General features: G+C 41.4%; 1 protein-coding gene across 1 annotated transcript in view; it reads left to right on the top strand.

Moving 5' to 3' along the window:
* The first annotated feature begins 6,212 nt into the window (after positions 1–6,212).
* Positions 6,213–18,033, top strand: part of Slc38a4 (solute carrier family 38 member 4) — a 36,606-nt gene continuing 24,785 nt past the window's right edge. Inside the window, exons 1-2 of the mRNA XM_051189749.1 lie at positions 6,213–6,307; positions 17,268–17,498. Of these exons, the coding sequence (XP_051045706.1) occupies positions 17,380–17,498 (119 nt within the window). The 5' untranslated portion in view covers positions 6,213–6,307; positions 17,268–17,379. The remainder of the gene's footprint in view (positions 6,308–17,267; positions 17,499–18,033) is intronic.

The raw sequence follows: 18,033 nt of genomic DNA, 5'->3' as shown, positions 1-18,033 counted from the left end.
CCAGGCCAGCTGGCCTGTGAACTCCTGAGCATTCTCCTTCTTCCACATCCCATCTGGTCAGAGGAAGACCAGAACTGCAGGAACGCAGGGCTTGCCGCAGGAACGCAGGGCGTGCCCATCTTCCTGAGATGTGAAGTGAGGTCCTCACACTTGTGTGGCACATGCTTTGCCCACTGAGCATCCCCAAAGCCCTCTAGTAGGAATTTTAAAGACTGAGACTCACCATTTAAGCAAGTTTTTAAGATGCACAATTTAGCTGGGCATTGGTGGTACACATTTTTAGTCCCAGAACTTGGTAGACAGAGGCAGGCAAATCTCTGTGAGTTCGGGGCCAGCCTGGTCTACAGAGTAAGTTTCAGAACAGTGAAATACCCCGTTTCAAAAAACTAAAATAAATAAATGAATAAATAAATAAATATACAATTTAATATTAATATTTAGAATTCCCATAGTTTGTCTAAACTCTCAAAGACCAGGTTGCTTTTATTCACCATATCTATTTGAGTAGAAGGCTAAAATGAATTTTTAACACTTTTTCCTGTGTCATTTCAATGTGAGATCAAGAAATGAGATGGACAAGAAAGATCCATTTTAAAGGGGAAAGCAGAAAATATCAAGGTCATATCCTGCCTTCTAATGAGTAGTTCTGCCAGCTGAGGCTAAATACAGTTTTCTACTTAGGTCGGTGGCAAAGTCAATAAATTTGTCAACCTTTACCAATCCTGTTTGCTAATTTTGCAATGTAGCTGTTGGTTATTCAAACATTTCCAGAATGGCCCATTGTATAACTATAGAGGTGGTGTAGGCCGGGTTGAAGAGAGGCGAATGCCATCAAGTTCACAGTTTCCACAGAAGTCTCATCAGGTTGGAGCAGTGCCCTTGGAGCATTTAGACTGGGAAATCAGCCCTCTCCCATCCTGGAACCTAGGCTGAGAAGACCTTTGTGTGTTTGTGTGTGTGTGTGTGGGGGGGGGTCTTATATTTAGGAAGATCAAAAATTTGAGCTTTTGAAGACTTTATCAAATGAAGCTATCCAGGCAGTAATTTACAACATTTGTGTGCTAAGGCATAAAAGGGGGGGGGGGGAGGGCAGGGCCCCAAGTTCTTTGCAGTCTTCCACTGGGCAGATACACGAGGAATCTGAAAGAACTGTAACAAAGCTGTAAAACATACGGGTGGTTACAGTTAAAAACAAAACAAAACAAAACAAAAACAAAAAACTGAAATTCTAAAACTTAAAATAGAAACATCTGCAATGTACTACAGTTTAGAAATCCTGTTTCAGATTTTGTTAGATTAAATGTATTTCCTTCTTTAAAACAAAACAAAACAAAACAAAACAAAAAAAAAAAAAAAAAAAAAACTAGGAGGCCGAGGCCAACATTCCATGGAGGATTTTGACATGTTTATGGAGGAGGGCTGGGGACAGAGTTGGAAGAGGGGTTCCATGGCAAGCAAAAAGCCCTGAGTTCCTCCCCTGTACTTAATAAACTGGGTATGGTGGCGCACTCTTGGAATGCCAGCATTCAGGAAGTAGATGCAGAAGAGTTAGAGGTTCTAGATCATCTTCAGCTGTACAGCAAGTTGGAGACTAGGATGCATGAGACCTTACTTGCCTCAAAAAGCAGAGAGGGAGAGGGAGAGGGAGAGGGAGAGACTGAAGAAAGTCAGAGTCAGGCAGACAAAGCAAAACCTTTTCTGCTTACAGTTGTGTGATGCATGTGGCTCTTTAAGGTAATATTCAATGTTGTGTTCTGTTACTTTTTTTTTTTTTAATATGTAAGTTGAGGCAAAGGATACAGAGCATGGGAAGATATCCACACGGCACACGTGCACTTTCACTACTGGCAAGTGGTGAGAAGAATGCGGGGCACGTGGGAATGCTTGGTTCACTCTTTTGATGACATGGAAAACAGGGGTCTGCGATTTGGATTTTGTAGGAACATTTTTATAGTATTTCTTTGTGGATTTTCCCCCCGCTTTTTTTGTAAGAGGCAGTACTTTACAAAGTAATAAAATGATGACTTTGGAATGCCATAGTTGTGGCATCAAAAAAAGATGAGTATTCTCTTCGGTTCTCTGAGTCTGGAAACCAAAAGGCACAGGGCAGATCCTAGGTCACAAGGAAGCCACAGAATGTATGTTGTGAGCTTCCACATCTGGGGCCAGGCTTGCCACTTACCTGCACCACTAAGAAAACACTTGGACAAAAGCAGTCACTGTGAAAACATACCACAAAACTTGGCATCTATGTCATTAGATTTTGAGTTTATGACCCTAAGGGCTAGCAACGACAGTGGCTCTTCCTGGAGACTTTTGCATCACGAATATACCATATGCTATAGAGAAGTTACATAAGTCAGGTATGCTGTCACAGACCCATAATGCCAGCACTTAAGAAGTAGGGACAGGAGGGTCCCAAGTTCAAGGTTACCCTAGACAATATTCCTAGGCTCTATAAATAAATAAGCAAATGCATCACATATAACATAAATGTTGGGGATGGGACAAAGAAAGGTCAGATAACAAAGAGAAGTTAAAATGGGAGCAAGGAAAACTAGAGTGTACTTGCAAGTAAAAGAATGCATTCGAATATTACAAAATTGTTAAAAGGTAAACTACTTAGCTTCTTAGTCACCGCTGGGGTTGTGTGTCTTCCTTGAACTTGGCTGTAACCAGACTCCATTTCCAAGTATTATTTTGATCCATGACTAAAATTAGAAATCAGATACAGTCAAGAAAAGAACAGAAGTTATCTTCTGTGTTGTTGCAAAAATGCTGAGGTGATCTAGCTAAGGTGGCTCTGGGTCTTTGTTTTTCATTGTTGATTGATTTTCTGAAGTCCCTTTGAGGACACTGTTGAAGCTGAAATTTCAAACAGGGTATGTTAGCTGTTTTAAATATGGGTGAGAAAAGTTCTGATTCAACATATTGATGTGTTCTAAGTCTCTTTTGACTCAATAGTTTGATGCTTACAAATTAATGACATCCGCTTGGGATGTACAACCTAGTATCTTCTCTGTTTGAGGCTAACAGCCAAATGTGAATGGAAACCCTTCACTATGTGAGGAAAAGATCTGAAGTTCCTGGTTTCCCCTAATGCAGTCATTCAAAATCCACAGCCTACATTGTGATCTAGAAAAAGTGGTACAAAAGTTTCTTTTTTTTTTTTTTTTTTTTTTTTTTTTTTTTTTGCTTTTTGTTGTTATTTTACAAGACAAGGGTTCTCTGTGAAACAGTTCTAGCTGTCCTGGAACTCACTCTGTAGACCAGGCTAACCTTGAACTCACAGAGATCTGCCTCCCTCTGGCTCCCAAGTGCTGGGATTAAAGGCATGTGCCACCACCATCTGGCTACAAAAGTTTTAAGGATGGAAGGAAGGAAGGAAGGAAGGAAGGAAGGAAGGAAGCCAAATTCCCATTGACTTCAATTTGAATTGTTTGTCTTCCTTCTGTCATTATTCTCAGACAGGCAGATTACATGAATCCCAAACCATTATGTCAGTCATCCTTGTCCCCACCTCCAGCTCCACCCATCCCTTCTGTGGCACTACCCTGTCAACTTTATTGTCTTCTTCTTGGGATGGTTGCATGGCCCTAGTCATCAGCATCTGAGTTCCCAGACTCAGTGTCCCTCCATCTGGATTACTTCAGCTCATTCTCCTATCCGGTCAGAAGGCTCCACTCTGGGCAGAAGGGTTCTCACGCTGTCAGAACATGGCCCATTTCACTCAGGATGCCTTTTGCCTTCTCTCTGCCCATTGGGATCTCAGATGGCCTTTCCTCTTAGCCAGAGGCCCCAAAGCTCCCAGAGAACTTCTGGGATGACCTTAGCCCCTAACAACTCTTCATTTGACAAGTCCCAGAGGACACTGTGCAGTTAATCTGCTATTAACTGTGACAGAACCCTGGGAAGCCAAGGATATCTTTATGGGAATGTGTGTCCTCAGTCCCAACCCTGTGCCCATGTAGACCAAAGCAACTGTCCCCATTTGTGAAATCATTTACTTATGAGTTCCTTTTAAAGGGGATCAGTTAAAGTCTGTCACCTCCTTATCCAGATATTTTCCATTTGTAGCCACCCTTATAACCTACATCACTTTCCTTCTTTATTTTTAATTTTCAAGAAAATGTCTCTCTCTATGCAGCCCCGGCTATCCTCTAACCTGGAACTTAATATGTAGATCAGGCTGGCCTTGAACTCAGAGATCTGCTTGCCTCTGCCTTTCAGATACTGGGATTAAAGGTGTGTGCCATCACGCCTACCCATCATTTTTTCACCATTAAAAGACCAAGTTTGTGATGTTTTACCTCCTTCTATAATGATAGGTCAACCATATTAGAACCTGACTGGGCATATTGTATTTACTGTGTTTTAAAAGTCAAAACAGCATAAATCTACCACCAGATGTATGTGAAATTACACTATGACATAACTGTAAGAAATGACCAGGATGTTCAGTTATCACAGATATGACTGGTTAAGTTATCACAGATATGACTCCACTTACAGAAGTGGAGTTTTTCTCCATTTTGTCAAGACCAGACCAATGTCTTTATAATATGGTCACATTTGAATGTGTGAAAATAGTCTATAAAAAAACCAAATGGTCTAACCACAGACCAGGGCCTTGGCCATTTGAGCTAGTTTCCATGTGTGTGGATTTGATTTGAAGTCAGTGGTAGGAATTTTGGGATTAGAACTTTGTTGCATAGAATGGGTTGGACATGGATGTATGTTTGTAATTTTAACCTAGCATATTAATTGCTATCATTCCTCATTACATCTAAAAGTAAGAATTATGAGGAAGCCGAAACATAAAATAGTAAGGAAAGTGAAATGTTTGAAGTATATATGTGTTTGTCAGCTCCCTGTTTATTGCAAGAACCCTGTGTAGTAAAGTCTCTCTCTTGGGAATATATCTATGCTGGCTCAATTGACCCACTAGGAAATGGAATTTTGCTAGAAGCATTTAATTTTCTAAAAATTACTGCAAATCTTTGCTCACTTTTCTCATTTGATAACTTTGCAAACAGGATAAAATCCTAAATTGGAAAGATTACAATTGAACAGTAGAAATGGTCATTTGAAAGGGATTTTTTTTTTCAAATTTCCCTGAAATTCATGAGTAGTATCGTTTCTCCCTAGATTATGATAGCTCTCATCCTGGGGCACCGGGGGTGGTGGTGGGGTGGTGGTGGGGTGGTGGTGGGGAGGTGGTAGTCCATAGAACTCTAGAAGTAAAGTACACTCCATTTCAGTAAGAATAAACTCAGCATCTTAGAGTTAATAGACCAAGTTGGCAGGCAAAAGGGGAAGAGAGGAGTGGATGGGCCTGTGACCCTCTAATGATTTGTGTGTTGCACCAACTTGGGAATTTCCTAACCAGAGGACAATGTTTGGTTTTTGTAGGAACAGGCGTTGACAGACTGTCAAGACAGATCAGAGCTTCTGATTGGCTATGAGGTTTATTTAAGCCATAAAGATTTAAAAGGCAAAGAGCCTGAATCTGGGTTGGTTTCCATGTCTTTCTCCTCTCCCTTTCAGACTATCTAGCTGATAAACTTTAATTGAAGATACATTATTTGTGAGCAGACCTAAGTAGGTTTGTTTCTTTTTAAAGAGAAAATATGCACATCTAGAAATTCTTTGACAACATCCCACAGCTTGCTTACCCAGCACTCAGCCTGCGGTGAGGCAGCAATGGTTGACAGTGGGCTGCAACCTCCAACTCACTGGCTCCTTTAGTAAGTCGTGCTGGAAGTTCTGTCAGTCTGTCAATTTTCTTCCAACAGGTCAACAATGCAAATGAAAGCAATGCTCCGGTGTAACCAGTATCGTCTGTACATTCTATGACATTCTGCAGTGTGATGGTTTAATCTCTGCTCTGTTTTCCTTTCCCTTGTTAGTTCTTACAACTTGAAAAATTAATGCCTCATGATCAATCTGCTGACCACACATTAGGACTTTGAATGCAGTGTGACACAAAAGTAAAACTTCCAATTAGAGCTTAATTGTACAAAAGCCACAATTCTAAAAGCAAATAGAAATTGGTGTGAGCAATGTTAAAGCCAAGTGTATGACTGCAAACCAAGTTAGCCTCTCTCTTCTAAGCTGACGCAAGCTGGACTGAGGGAGGTGTTGGGGCAAGAAGGTGTTGGTGTTGATTGGCTTGTGTCGTTCACTCCCACTGGCCTTTAAATCATTGTCTTGTTTTCCAAACGTTCAGATACGTCACCTCTGTGACTGGGGTCTGCCATCCCAAACAATTCATGAAAGACTGCACAGGACTGGATAAATAATTAAGGTACAGTTGGTTTTACATAAATGTTCACAGATGGCATTAGTGTTTGCTTTCTTCTTTATATTGTGTTGTTTGCTTATTCGTTACAAATTAAAATGTTTGAAAAGACTACATGGATAACTTTTAAAAGGCCAGTTGGATATATTATCAGACATTGAGATTATTTATCCAGATCCCAATTGCATTTTTCTTTTGCAAATGGTTTTATGTCTGATCAGAACATTGGACAGTGGTTAATAGAAAAAGGAAACCCTGCAAAACCAGCCGGCAGCGGCAGTTTCACAACTTACAGCTTCTGGCAAATCACTGACTATAATAAAAGTTATGAAAAGATACATAGTTGTAGAAGACCTGCCTTCAGGTGACACCATTCAACAAAACCCACAGAAATTTAGTCAAAAAAAAGAATGTCCCATGAGTGAAGGTGAGAATGGGTGTTTGCCCCGTCTACTAAAGAAGAAAAAAAAAAACAAAAAAAAAAATTTGTCTTCCCTATCTTTTTAACTTGACCATTGTCCAAAGAACATTAAAAAAAAAAGTAAAGACACAAGAAGTACCTGTGGGGTTGAATAGATATACATAGGACTTTTGGTTTTTGAAGGACTAGAATCACTGATGTAGAAACAGATGTTCTCAAAACTGCCAAGGGGGCAGGGGCTTTTCACATCTGTGCATCGAGCATCTGATAGAGGAGCTAGCTATGGTTTCCATTAAGCAGACTAAAGCAAAACCAAGAGCATTTTATAACCCAGTGGAAACATTCCAGACTCGAAATATTCCATATTCTTGGATAGTGGTTTACAATGAGCCTTCTTGACAAATTTAACAAAGTTAGCTGTGTTTTCTAAAGATTATAATTCTTTTGTAACCCAAGATCCTCCAGTCTAGATTTATACTTTAGCTATTTCTAGAATTCTCTTCATAGTGCTTAGGCTCTTAAAAATACAATGTCACCATTTAGGGTTGTGATGGTCAAACTTGATGGATTTCTTTAGGTGTGTTTTATAATATGTGACAAATGTTATTGGGATTGTTATTTTTTAATATATTGTTTTAATGGAAGTGAAACATCATTTATTTGGGGGGAGAAAAAGAAAAAGGTGTCCCCAGAGATGACAACCTTGAATCTGTAATGGAATGTAGACATTTGAGAATGTGCTGTATTCATAGTCATGGCATCACTAATTTAATTATATGGCACTAAGAGTTTCACTGACATGTCATATGTGCTGTGTGCCCCTGTGTGTTCCATAAGATGGCTGTTGTATGGGAAAATAAAAAATAAAGTGTATCTGTGGGTTTCTGCTTTTAAAGTGATTGCATCTTCACCTGAAAAAAAAAAAAAAAAAAAACTATAAGGAAGAAAGCATGTTCCAATTTCATGAATTGTCTTCTAGTCCTACTGTTAGCAAGCTTATCATACTTTTGTTTTCAGGCAGGGCTTCACACAGCAGCCCACACTGGCCTAGAATGCACTTTAGCCTAAGCTGGCCTCACTCTCAAAGCTGGATTTGTAGTCACAGGCCCATCCTTCACCTAGATAAGCAAGTAAGCTTTGTCGATGGCAAAGCCTCAGGTTAGGGGCTGTTTATTGGAAATGTTCTAGTTCTCCCTAGATGTTATTTCTAAACTGTGTTTCAGTATGGGACAGAGAAGCAACACTAAATACTGGAGTAAATGTGGAGGGTTCTTTTCTGAGAGCCCCCTGAGACTGTGTGTGTTTGCTTTCACATGTGTGCCTGCGTGCACAGTGCACATGTGTGGTGTGCACGTGTGTGTGTGTGTGTGTGTGTGTGTGTGTGTGTGTGTAGTGGACACATGTGGTGGCCACTGGTCAACACTAGATGTCTCCTTCATCCAATCTCCGCCTTATTTTTTAGGTAACATTTCTTACTGCCCCACAGCACCTGGATTTAGCTGGACTGGCTGGCCAGAAAGTCCCAAGAGCCCTTCTGTCTTTACCTCCTTGGTGCTAGATGGCAGACAGCCATCAGCATGTCTGGCTTTTTTATTTGGGGATCAAACTCAGGTCCCTAGGCTTTACAGCAAGCACTTATGAACTGGGTCATCTCCCTAGCCCTTCAAAATGTTTCCATGGAAGGCAATTTCTATGAGAAACAGTGAGTTAGATAACCAGATTGTCTTGCTATCCAAGTGTGAGTAGTACTCACTGGGGAAACTGAGGCACTTTAACATGAAGATAATGTTAGATTGATTTCCATGCAAACACTCCATTCATTTATCTGAGGCACACTTTAGATGAGACTTTAAATCAGTTCCTCAGATAGACGATAATTGCGTTTCAAGTTGCATGGGCAGCTGCTACTCACTTTCCCAACCCAGGGGTCACTGCCACGTTGGCCGTCTGCTGTCTGTGCCAGGCTTTTGGAGTAGACTTGTCAATACTGAGATGGTCTGAAGGACCAGACCAATGGCAGCAGTGGAAAGCCTGCCCTGACGTCACTAGCTCCCCTTCACTGTCCCTTATCAGGTAGGACAAATGTTTGCAGTCCCCACAGAAGGTCGTCACTCTAGCTTCTGACTCAGGACACTTTTGTTTACCGTTTTTTGATGTCTTGGTTTGGTGATGAGCCACAGCACTGGAGAAACTTCTCACTGAGATATCTTCCACCATGAGCCTCTTATCAGCAGTTCAAAGGAGAAACCCCTAGCATGGTTGATAACCAGGTTGGATGTGAGGAACTGGCTGCTTGAGACACCTACTAACAAACGTGCTGAACTGAAAGAAAGTCTGCTGACATGACAGTGTCACAGTACCACTTTAAGCTTTGACCTTGCATCTCCACAGACAGAGGATTGGTACCTGGGCTGCTGCGCTCTGTGCTGGATGGTCTAGCCCGTTTCTGTAAGACTCCTTTATGTCATAGAGAGACTGAGCTAGAATGGAAAGGAAAGCTGAAGGGCAAAACTCTATCCAAATTCTGACTTTTAGAGGTACTCAGAGCATTTTAGGGGCAATGAAGCTGTTCTTTCTCTTGGTGATCAGATAAACTTGCTGCCTGATTTCGAAAGATTAGCCATACACTCTCCTAAAACTAGCAAGTGTGTGTCCCCATGTCTGAATGAATATAATGTCGAGTTGCTTTGGTGTTCACAGACTGTAATAACAGCGGGCACTGTGCCGGGTGCTAGGTGTATGTAGTGTGCAAACCTGACCCCATACTCCATTCTTGTGAAGCTTCCTCACTAGTCAGATAGTCACACAAGTGCAAATGGGCACACAGCATGTGATGAGTCCTGCAGGGGAGGAGATGGATGTTTTGAAGGGGCTTTCCAGACACATGGCCTTTTACGTTTCCCTGGAGATGCTTCTGCTGTAGGGGTACAGGAAAGAGTTCCATCAGAGGACAACATGGAAGAGGTTCTGAGGTGGCAATGGAAAGCGCAAGATGCCTGGTGACTCTATGAATGTCAACTGTGATTGAATTTCGGTGCTAAAGAGTATGGAGTCCAGAAAGTTATGGGGACATCACTTCAGGTTAGTGATTTAGTGCAACTGTGGGGGTCGATATAGTCCATATTGAAAAAGGACTAATAGGACTTGGTTATGGGTAGACCTGAGCAGGGCATAAAGATCAGGGACAGGAAGTGTCAAGGTTGAAGAGCAGTTTTATCCAGTGAATACACAGGAAATAGAGTTGCCTGTCATGTGCTGAATCAGGGAGCAAAATTTAGACCCACAGGAAGGGGCTTGTTCAGCTGGGGTGTTTGTGAGCATTTTTCTTTTCTATCTTACTTATGCCCCGACACGATGACTACTTCAGTAAATATTTAGTCAGAGAAAAACAGTAACAATGCTCATTGTGCTATATGTAAAAGTTTTTTGTTTTCACTCCTTTCTTTAATTGGATGAGTTCCTTGAGTTCGGGGCTCTGTTTTAAGCCATTCTGTGTGACTTCCAAAGTTTCTGATTTGTATTTCATTCTGAACATTTATTGAATGAATGAATGAATGAATGAGTGAATGTCATCGTGAAACACTTTCACACTGAAATCTATTTATGTGATTAACATGAGGTTATTCTTTGGCAATGATAATGTGACCAGGATCCTTCTAGACACTTACTTTGTGCTATAGACAATTGATTTGAAGTATTCTGTGTGTCATGGTGTTCCAATACTGTTGAAATTGTGCTTGTCACTGCTAGTCCTTTAAACTAAATCCATAGTCAGGTATGCAGAAATAAAAATGGGCTACATATTTTGTGAATGCTCCTTGGAGATGGCCAAAATCAGGATCGGGAGCTGAGAACTCAAACTATTGTGTGGGGTATATCACTCTCCAAAGATAATAAAAAGGTGTCTTACATATAGTAAAAGCTCTATAAAAATAAGTTATTTCCCCACATTGCTTACAATGTCTGTGCTTACAATAAGAGTTCTGAGAAACTAAGGCCCTCTTTCAGGGTGTCTACATGTATCCATGTTAGTATGTATGTTCAAATGCAGAAAAAGACAGTGATGGGAATATGATTATTGGAAGGAAAGGGATTTGCATTTTATTGAGGCTCTCCTACAAGCTAACTTTGATGTAGATTATCAAACTGATATGGATCCCATTTTTCTGAAAATGGGAGGTCATCAGTTAGGTAATATGGCCAAGGTTTACACCTAGTTCTTTTTGCCACCACAGCTGGAGTTCCTGTTCTCCATCCAGGGCTTAGTTCTCTGTGGTAGAAGGAGCAATGGAGTGGAGGACACTCAACATGTATGTCCACTCCTCATCTGTCTATGCAAATAAAGCAAGATTGGTACCCACTTCAGAGGGTTGCTGTGAGGGTCACACAGAGCCTTAAAATAGACCCTGGCCTGCTAGACACACGGAGTAGGTGCCATGTGAGGTTTGGTGTCTTCTGGTTTATACTGGTGGCACATGCCTTTCATCCCAGCACTCTGGAGGCAGAGGCAAGTGGATCTCTATGAGTTCAAGGACAGTATGGTCTACAGAGCAATTTCCAGGACAGGCTCCAAAGCTACAGAGAAACCCTGTCTCAAAAAAAACAAAAAAAAAGGTAGCTTCTGATTTAGATCCCAAGATTAGCATGGTTTTAGGTGAATGATGTAATGAAGTGAGATGAACTTTAGCTGAAACTCCTGGGCTGTGGACAAAGGGCTCAGCCCTGAGCATCCACAGAGGCTCCTTTCCTGATTCTCAGACCAAGTTGGAGCCTATGATAGAACTTCTTGTAATTCTGTAGATGGGAAAGCTGAGTAATAGATGGAGTAGAGGAGGAAAAGGTGCAGCTGGCCTGAGGTAACAGAGAAGGCAGTGAATTCCCCAAACTATAGACTAGTGTAGCTATAACTACTAGATGAGGAGAATGGAGAATGAGATAAAAACCAGAGACTGGAAACACAGACCATATCGACAGATGGTAATGCTGTGTTAGGCTTGTGAAAATGTGGATGGCATTAAAGGGCATTCAGCAAAGGATAACATACATTCCAGTTCACTGTGCCTGTGTGTGTATGTGTGTGTGTGTGTGTGTGTGTGTGTGTGTGTGTGTGTGTGTGTGTGTGTGTGTAGAATAGATATGGGGTAGGGCCAGTCTGGGCAGGTTCAAATTCAGTTAAGACATGTGTACTTAGACAAATGATGGTGGGAGAGATGGAACACGTAGACCAGTTAGAGAAAAACCTGTGTTGCTTTTAAACTCATCTAGAGTTTGTGAAGGACTCGAGATTGGGGTAAGAAAGGATATTTGTGATAGGAGACTCCTGCTTCTGGTAAATAGCTGCACCAAGTGGCAACGTTCTTAGAGTAGCTTGCGGTGGAAGAGGAAGACAATTTTGGACATGTGAGGTTTAAATGTTGAGATATGTAGGTGTACCTGACACCACTGGTCACATGGAAGCACAATTTAGAGGCAAAGCCTGGGCAAAGATGTGGCTTGAAAATCTTCTGTGTATGTATTAAAAGTCAAGGAAACAGGACAAACGGGAGGTGAGCAGTAGGTAACTAGATAGTTGACAAATGTGGTTACAATATATTATGGGAATTGGCCCATGTGATAATGAGGCTGTAGAGGCCCCACAATCTGTCATCTGTAAATTAAGAACTAGTAAGCCTAGTTGAATAATTGATTCTGAAGCTTCAGGCCTCAGAACCAGGCAGCTATTTGCATAAGCCCCTGGATGTGAAGGCCTGTGAACTAGAAACATGATGGATGTCCTCCAGGTTAAGGGGGGAAAGTGAGTTTGCTCTCCCTCCACCATTTTGTTCTGTTCCCATTCTCAGGGCATTGGTTCAAGTTCACAGGCCTCACTGGCAGAATGTCTTCACTGGGTCCTATTGATTCAAATACTAATTTTCCCAGAAACATATTCATGGACACTCTCTTTGAAGGACAGCCTCTTAGGGGAGTTTTGCCTATCCCTTAGCTCCGTTAAATTTCAAAGCTGAAGTCTTAAAAGCAGATAGAAGGGGTATGGAGAAATCGAGCAGTGAGACTTAAGAAAAAACACTGTAAAAGGCAAAGTATGGAAAGCATGACAGGTGGTAACTAGTGATAACATCAACTCATGGTAACTTCAAAGAACTCAAAGAAACCAGAAAGCAGATAGAATTGGGAAATCTGAGAAAGGGGACAAGCCTCAGGGTAAGTGTGTTTCTTCTAGAGGGTGCTCTTGTTGCAACACCAAGTCATGTCAACATCTTCAAAGAGGAGCATAGGCAACAGGTGACCAGTGACGGTGTTTGCCAAGGAACCTCACTTTGGGACACTGTAGCCTGTTTGGAGAGCTGGTTTTTAAATTTACCTTTTTTTGGAGAATGTCACATATGAGTACTATATTTATATCAGTTCTACCCCCTCCAGCTCTCTGCTCTAACTTCTCCTGTGTCCCCATGACCTCTTTTTCTACAGTTATAACTGGTACACACAGATACAGACATTGACTAAAAAAGAAAACCTACTGAGCCCACTTAGTGTTGCTTGTATGTTTAGGGCCAACCACTTGGGACTGGATACCGTAGTAGGCACCTGTCCCTGGAGAAGACTGATTCTCCCTCAGCAGCCAGCAGTCGTCGATTGCCTGTGTAGCTCTTCATCTATGGGTAGACCTTGTGACATTCCCCCTCTCTGAGTTAATATGTTGGCTGATGTAGACATTATGTAGGTCTCGTTTAGGCAACCCTACTGTTGAGATTTCATGGGTGCACTTTCCCTGGTATGTCTAGAAGATACAGGAGTCCTTGACAACCAAGAAAGAATTGTAGCAAGTAGGAATGGAAGCCCCAGCCCCAGTGGCAGCAGGAGTGTGGGCCCTACAGGGCATTCTTCCCCACTCACACACACTGCAGAGGAGCCGCTATACAGGAAGACCAGCAAAGGAGCAGATGGCACTGACCCAAGCCTACAGTGCCTGAAAACCTGAATGTCCTCTATCGAATCAAGTTCTGAAGATGCCAACTCAATACCTTTAGAAAGAGTTTGAAAAACACTGTGTCCACACATGAAACAACAAAAAGAAGACCTGAAAAGTGAGGAAGAGGGGGGGGGAGAAAAAATTATCAGTGGGAATTAAAGGCATGTCTTGTCGGGTCCAAAAGAAACTGGAGACACATGGCTAACTGTGGTGCCTGTTAACATACTACAGTGCATGCTGGCCACCAGCTTCTCTCAGCATCACGCTTCCTAATAGTGCTACAGACTAAAAACCATGCCTTCAGCACATGAACTTTGGAGGGGCATTCAAGACCACACTGTTCAAGAACAGCAGTTCATCCACACAGCAAACTGGAGAAGTGGCAGTTTTTGTGTGCATTATAGCTGGCTGACAGGCACCTGGAGCTAACCGCCGCCTCCTAGTGTCTCAAAAGAGTCAAATGAGGCCCAAGATACACTTGTAACTTCTTAAGCTTCCCAGTTGTAAAGGGAGAAGTTGAGTGATGTTGTCCAACAGGTCCACAATGGCTTTGAATAAACACAGGGAAAGAGATAAGATAACCTTAGACAATGACAGAAAAAAAAAAAAAAGTTCTTTTGTCTTGAAGAAAACTACGTCTTTTGATTGAACTGGCCCTCTATATACTAAAAAGGGTAGATTTTAAAAGCTACCCTCATCTAATTTCTTCCTCATTGTTTTAGTTTGGTTTTTGTTACTATGGTAAAACACTGAAACAAAAGCAACTTGTAGGAAGAAAACTTTTATTTTAGCTTGCAGGAGCTGAAAACGAAGAGGAACCCAAGTTACTGGCTTGCTCAGCCACCCTCCTAATACAACCCAGGCTTCCTTGCCTAGGGGTTACACCACCCATGGTGGGCCGCTCCCCCCACATAGGTTAACAATGAAGAAAATCCCTCACAGATTTGCCTATAGGCTAATCTGATGGGGGCAATCTCTTAGATGAGGTTCCCTCCTCCCTGGTGTGTCCTAAGGCACTGGTGAAACTTAAGATCAGTGTAAGCAGAAAAAGCTTTCCATCATTCAGAAAATAATGTTAGCTACAACGAAATGAGAAATAAACCGATTAATAAAGGGCTGAGGTGGAGGGAGAAATGTCTTCAACACCCAGAGGGAAAAGAGTCCGAATCCGGAATTCACACAACGAAGTGTGAAAGCAAAACAAAGTCGTTCTTTCAGCATGGGAACGACTCAGAAGGTCTGATTATGAATAAACGAGCACAGTGAGAAAGGCATCTCCAGGTGATATTTCAGCACAATGCAACACGGATTGATGAAGCAAGAAGCTAAGTTCGAAGGAAGAATCTTGCTTTCAGGATTCTGGTAATGTCGGGTCATGTAGTCAAATACACCACTTGGTTTTCTCAGGTGTGCCTTTTACATGGTGGGAATGCTGTAAATAGAGACGATTGGCCCTGTGTGGAAGCAACCAGTAGATAAACTGGGACGAAATGAGTCTCAACATCATAAACCTATTTCTTTAACTGACACAAGTAAGAGTGTGGATAGAAGAAAGTATGCCACTATCTTCTCACAGCCACCTATGCATAGTTGACTTAAGGTCAGAACGGCAGCTTTGAGGACCAGAGAGCAGAAATGGCTGGGCAGCTCCTGTCTAGAGGTGAGACTGGGCAGGTGTGATGGGCAAGGGAACTACCTTGCTCTGTTCCTAGTTTTTTTTTTTTTTTTTTTTTTTTTTGGTGTTTTTTTCTTTTTCTTTTTAAGCATCTGCATTTCTTCCTTCTGCACCCCATACATGTCTTCTCTTGACTTTTTATTTTATGCACTTACTCTGTCTTGTATTAACAAAGGTTTCATTTTCATCTGTCTGACAAAATTCTGGGAGCTGCTGTTTTTCCATAATTCTGAAGCTGCTCTTTGTCAAGTTTTTCTTCCTATTCTTTCTCTGCTCTTGTGATTCTGTCATGTGAGGACAACTGGTAGACCCTGGGGCCAACCTCTTAACTCTCCCTTCACAGTTTTGTTTCTTTATCCCTTTGTGCTATAATTTGAGTGATTTCTACAGCTCTCTCTCCCACTTTCCTAACTCTTCCTTTAGCTGGCTTTTCCTGTTTCAATGGCTGCATTTTTTTTTTTTAATTTTTATTTTAGAATTTCTTTCGCATAAACCAAACTGCCCCTGTTTTACAACCTACTTAAAATAAATGGTATTTTCTCATTTGGACTTTTTATTGCCTATTTTAGCAGGGCAGTGGTGACCCATGGCTTTAATCCCATCACTTGGGAGGCAGAGACAGGCAGATATGAGTTTGAGGCCAACCTGGTCTACAAAGAGTTCCAGGATAGGCTCCAAAGCTACAGAAAGAAATCCTGTCTCGGGGGGGGGGGGGGTGCTATTCTATATTGCAATGTGACTTGGGAATCTTGTCCTTTCTTGTGCCTTACTGACATTCATATTAGTGAGTTTCCACATGTGTTTTGAACTTTATAATTTGGGGTTCTAAGCTTATATCCACAGATATGTTTCTGGGATTGGTGGGGATATTCTCATATGTGGGTTTCATGTTTCCAAGGATTTACGGCTTTTTGAGTTCTGGAGCAATTTCCATGGTTGTATCTCTGTTCAGTGTGTGCTCAGCAGGTGGTTAACTTCGTCTCAGAATTACTTCCTTCCAGTACAGTCGTATTTCTGTTAATATAAGGGCTTCACAGCAACCGAATGCATTTAGCTGTAAGCTTTTCAGAAAATTTCTATCAATGACATAGGATGATTTATGGTATTTTTAGATAAGGCAAACCCAGCCAGTCCCCCTCATCACTTTTCATTGAAGAGAACAAAGTCCAAACAAAGCTGTGTTTAGACCCGGTGACTTAAAGACAGAGCACAATGTAACAGGTGAATCTCTTTGTGGTTGATACACATTTGAATTTGATGTAGATGATGTCTGATGCCAATTGGAAGGTAAACCCGTGTGTTTATTTTGTTAGTAGTTTTGACTGTGGCTTGCATTCCAGATGCCTAGAATGTGGCTTTCTAACCTTGGATCTGCCCATTGTTGCATATTATCAACCACTTTGGTGACTTGAACTCCTTCATGCTCAGTTAAATTAAGGCATCAATGTTCTTTCTAGTTACAGTTCATAGAGATACTTGGCAGATTTTCCTTTGTCAATAATTTACTTTTGTTCTCACCCCTCTATTTAAAAAAAAAAAAAAAAAAAAGCATGCAATCTGCTTAAAAGAACTCAATCTTCGCTATGACTGCCTGCCACATCTTGAGATTTTTATTTATTTTTTTACTTACTCCCATGGTGAGTTGCAAAATATCTGCCATGCTTTTTTTCTTTTTCTTCCCTCCCTCCCTCCTTTCTTTCATTCTTTGTTTCTTTTTTCTTTTTTGTGTATTAGGTGAGGGAAACTTTCAGGGCATTTTTTTTTTTTTTTTTTTTTGTGAGATTTCCAAGAACTTCATCCCTTTTCTCATTTTACAGCAGGCATCCATACAGTAGGGGATTCAGATTCATGATCCAATTCAAAGCAAATGATACGGGTGTGTTTTGTGCTCTGTTTTCAGAACAGTGTGTTCTAAACGTCAACACGAAGGGCAAGAGCCTTAGGCTGAAGGGGCTGTGGATTATTTACTCTGAAGAAGCTCCTGTGTGGACAGGAAAGCGCTGACAGGTCAAATGGACCCCGTGGAACTGAGAAATGTCAATATCGAGCCTGAGGACGAGAGCAGCAGTGGAGAAAGTATTTCAGACAGCTACCTGAGGGTGGGAAACTCTGAAAAAGCCGCCATGAGCAGGTACGGGATGAAAAGTCGCCAAGCTCTGTGGAAAAACAAGGTGGGCCACGGGCTTGGAAAACCTGGATCTTGGTGCAGTGATTGGATTTATTGTGGATCAATGTGAGATAACAGTGTTAACACATCAATTCTCTGGTCCTTTGTGTGACTGATTGGAAATTGAAGTTGCAGTGTCCTTGTCTCCATTGCTAATGTAACCCGTGTTTCACTGACATTAGCCTGTTGTTCCATTTATCTTTCAGGGGACCCACCCAGATTCTTCTTTCTTTGACTATACTTTCAATGTTGTATCTCCAGAGGGTTTTTTTTTTTTTTTTTTTTTTTTTTTTCATTTGTTTGTTTGTTTGGTAGGCTTTCTTTCTTAAGTTTTAGGTTTTGCTTTTTTCTCTCCATAAGTAATATTATTCATGAATTATCATGGGGTCATCCATTAACTACATGGCATATTCTCAGCCTGTTAAACCTTGTATGGGGAGTTTCAGGTCATTCTGTTCTCCCATCGACTGCACTAACTGATACAACTCAGCCACCTCAT

Source organism: Phodopus roborovskii, unplaced genomic scaffold (assembly GCF_943737965.1).
Source record: "Phodopus roborovskii unplaced genomic scaffold, PHOROB, whole genome shotgun sequence".
NCBI classification, from domain to species: domain Eukaryota; kingdom Metazoa; phylum Chordata; class Mammalia; order Rodentia; family Cricetidae; genus Phodopus; species Phodopus roborovskii.
Note: the sequence above shows the minus strand (reverse complement) of the source record. Positions and strands in the feature narration are given on the sequence as shown.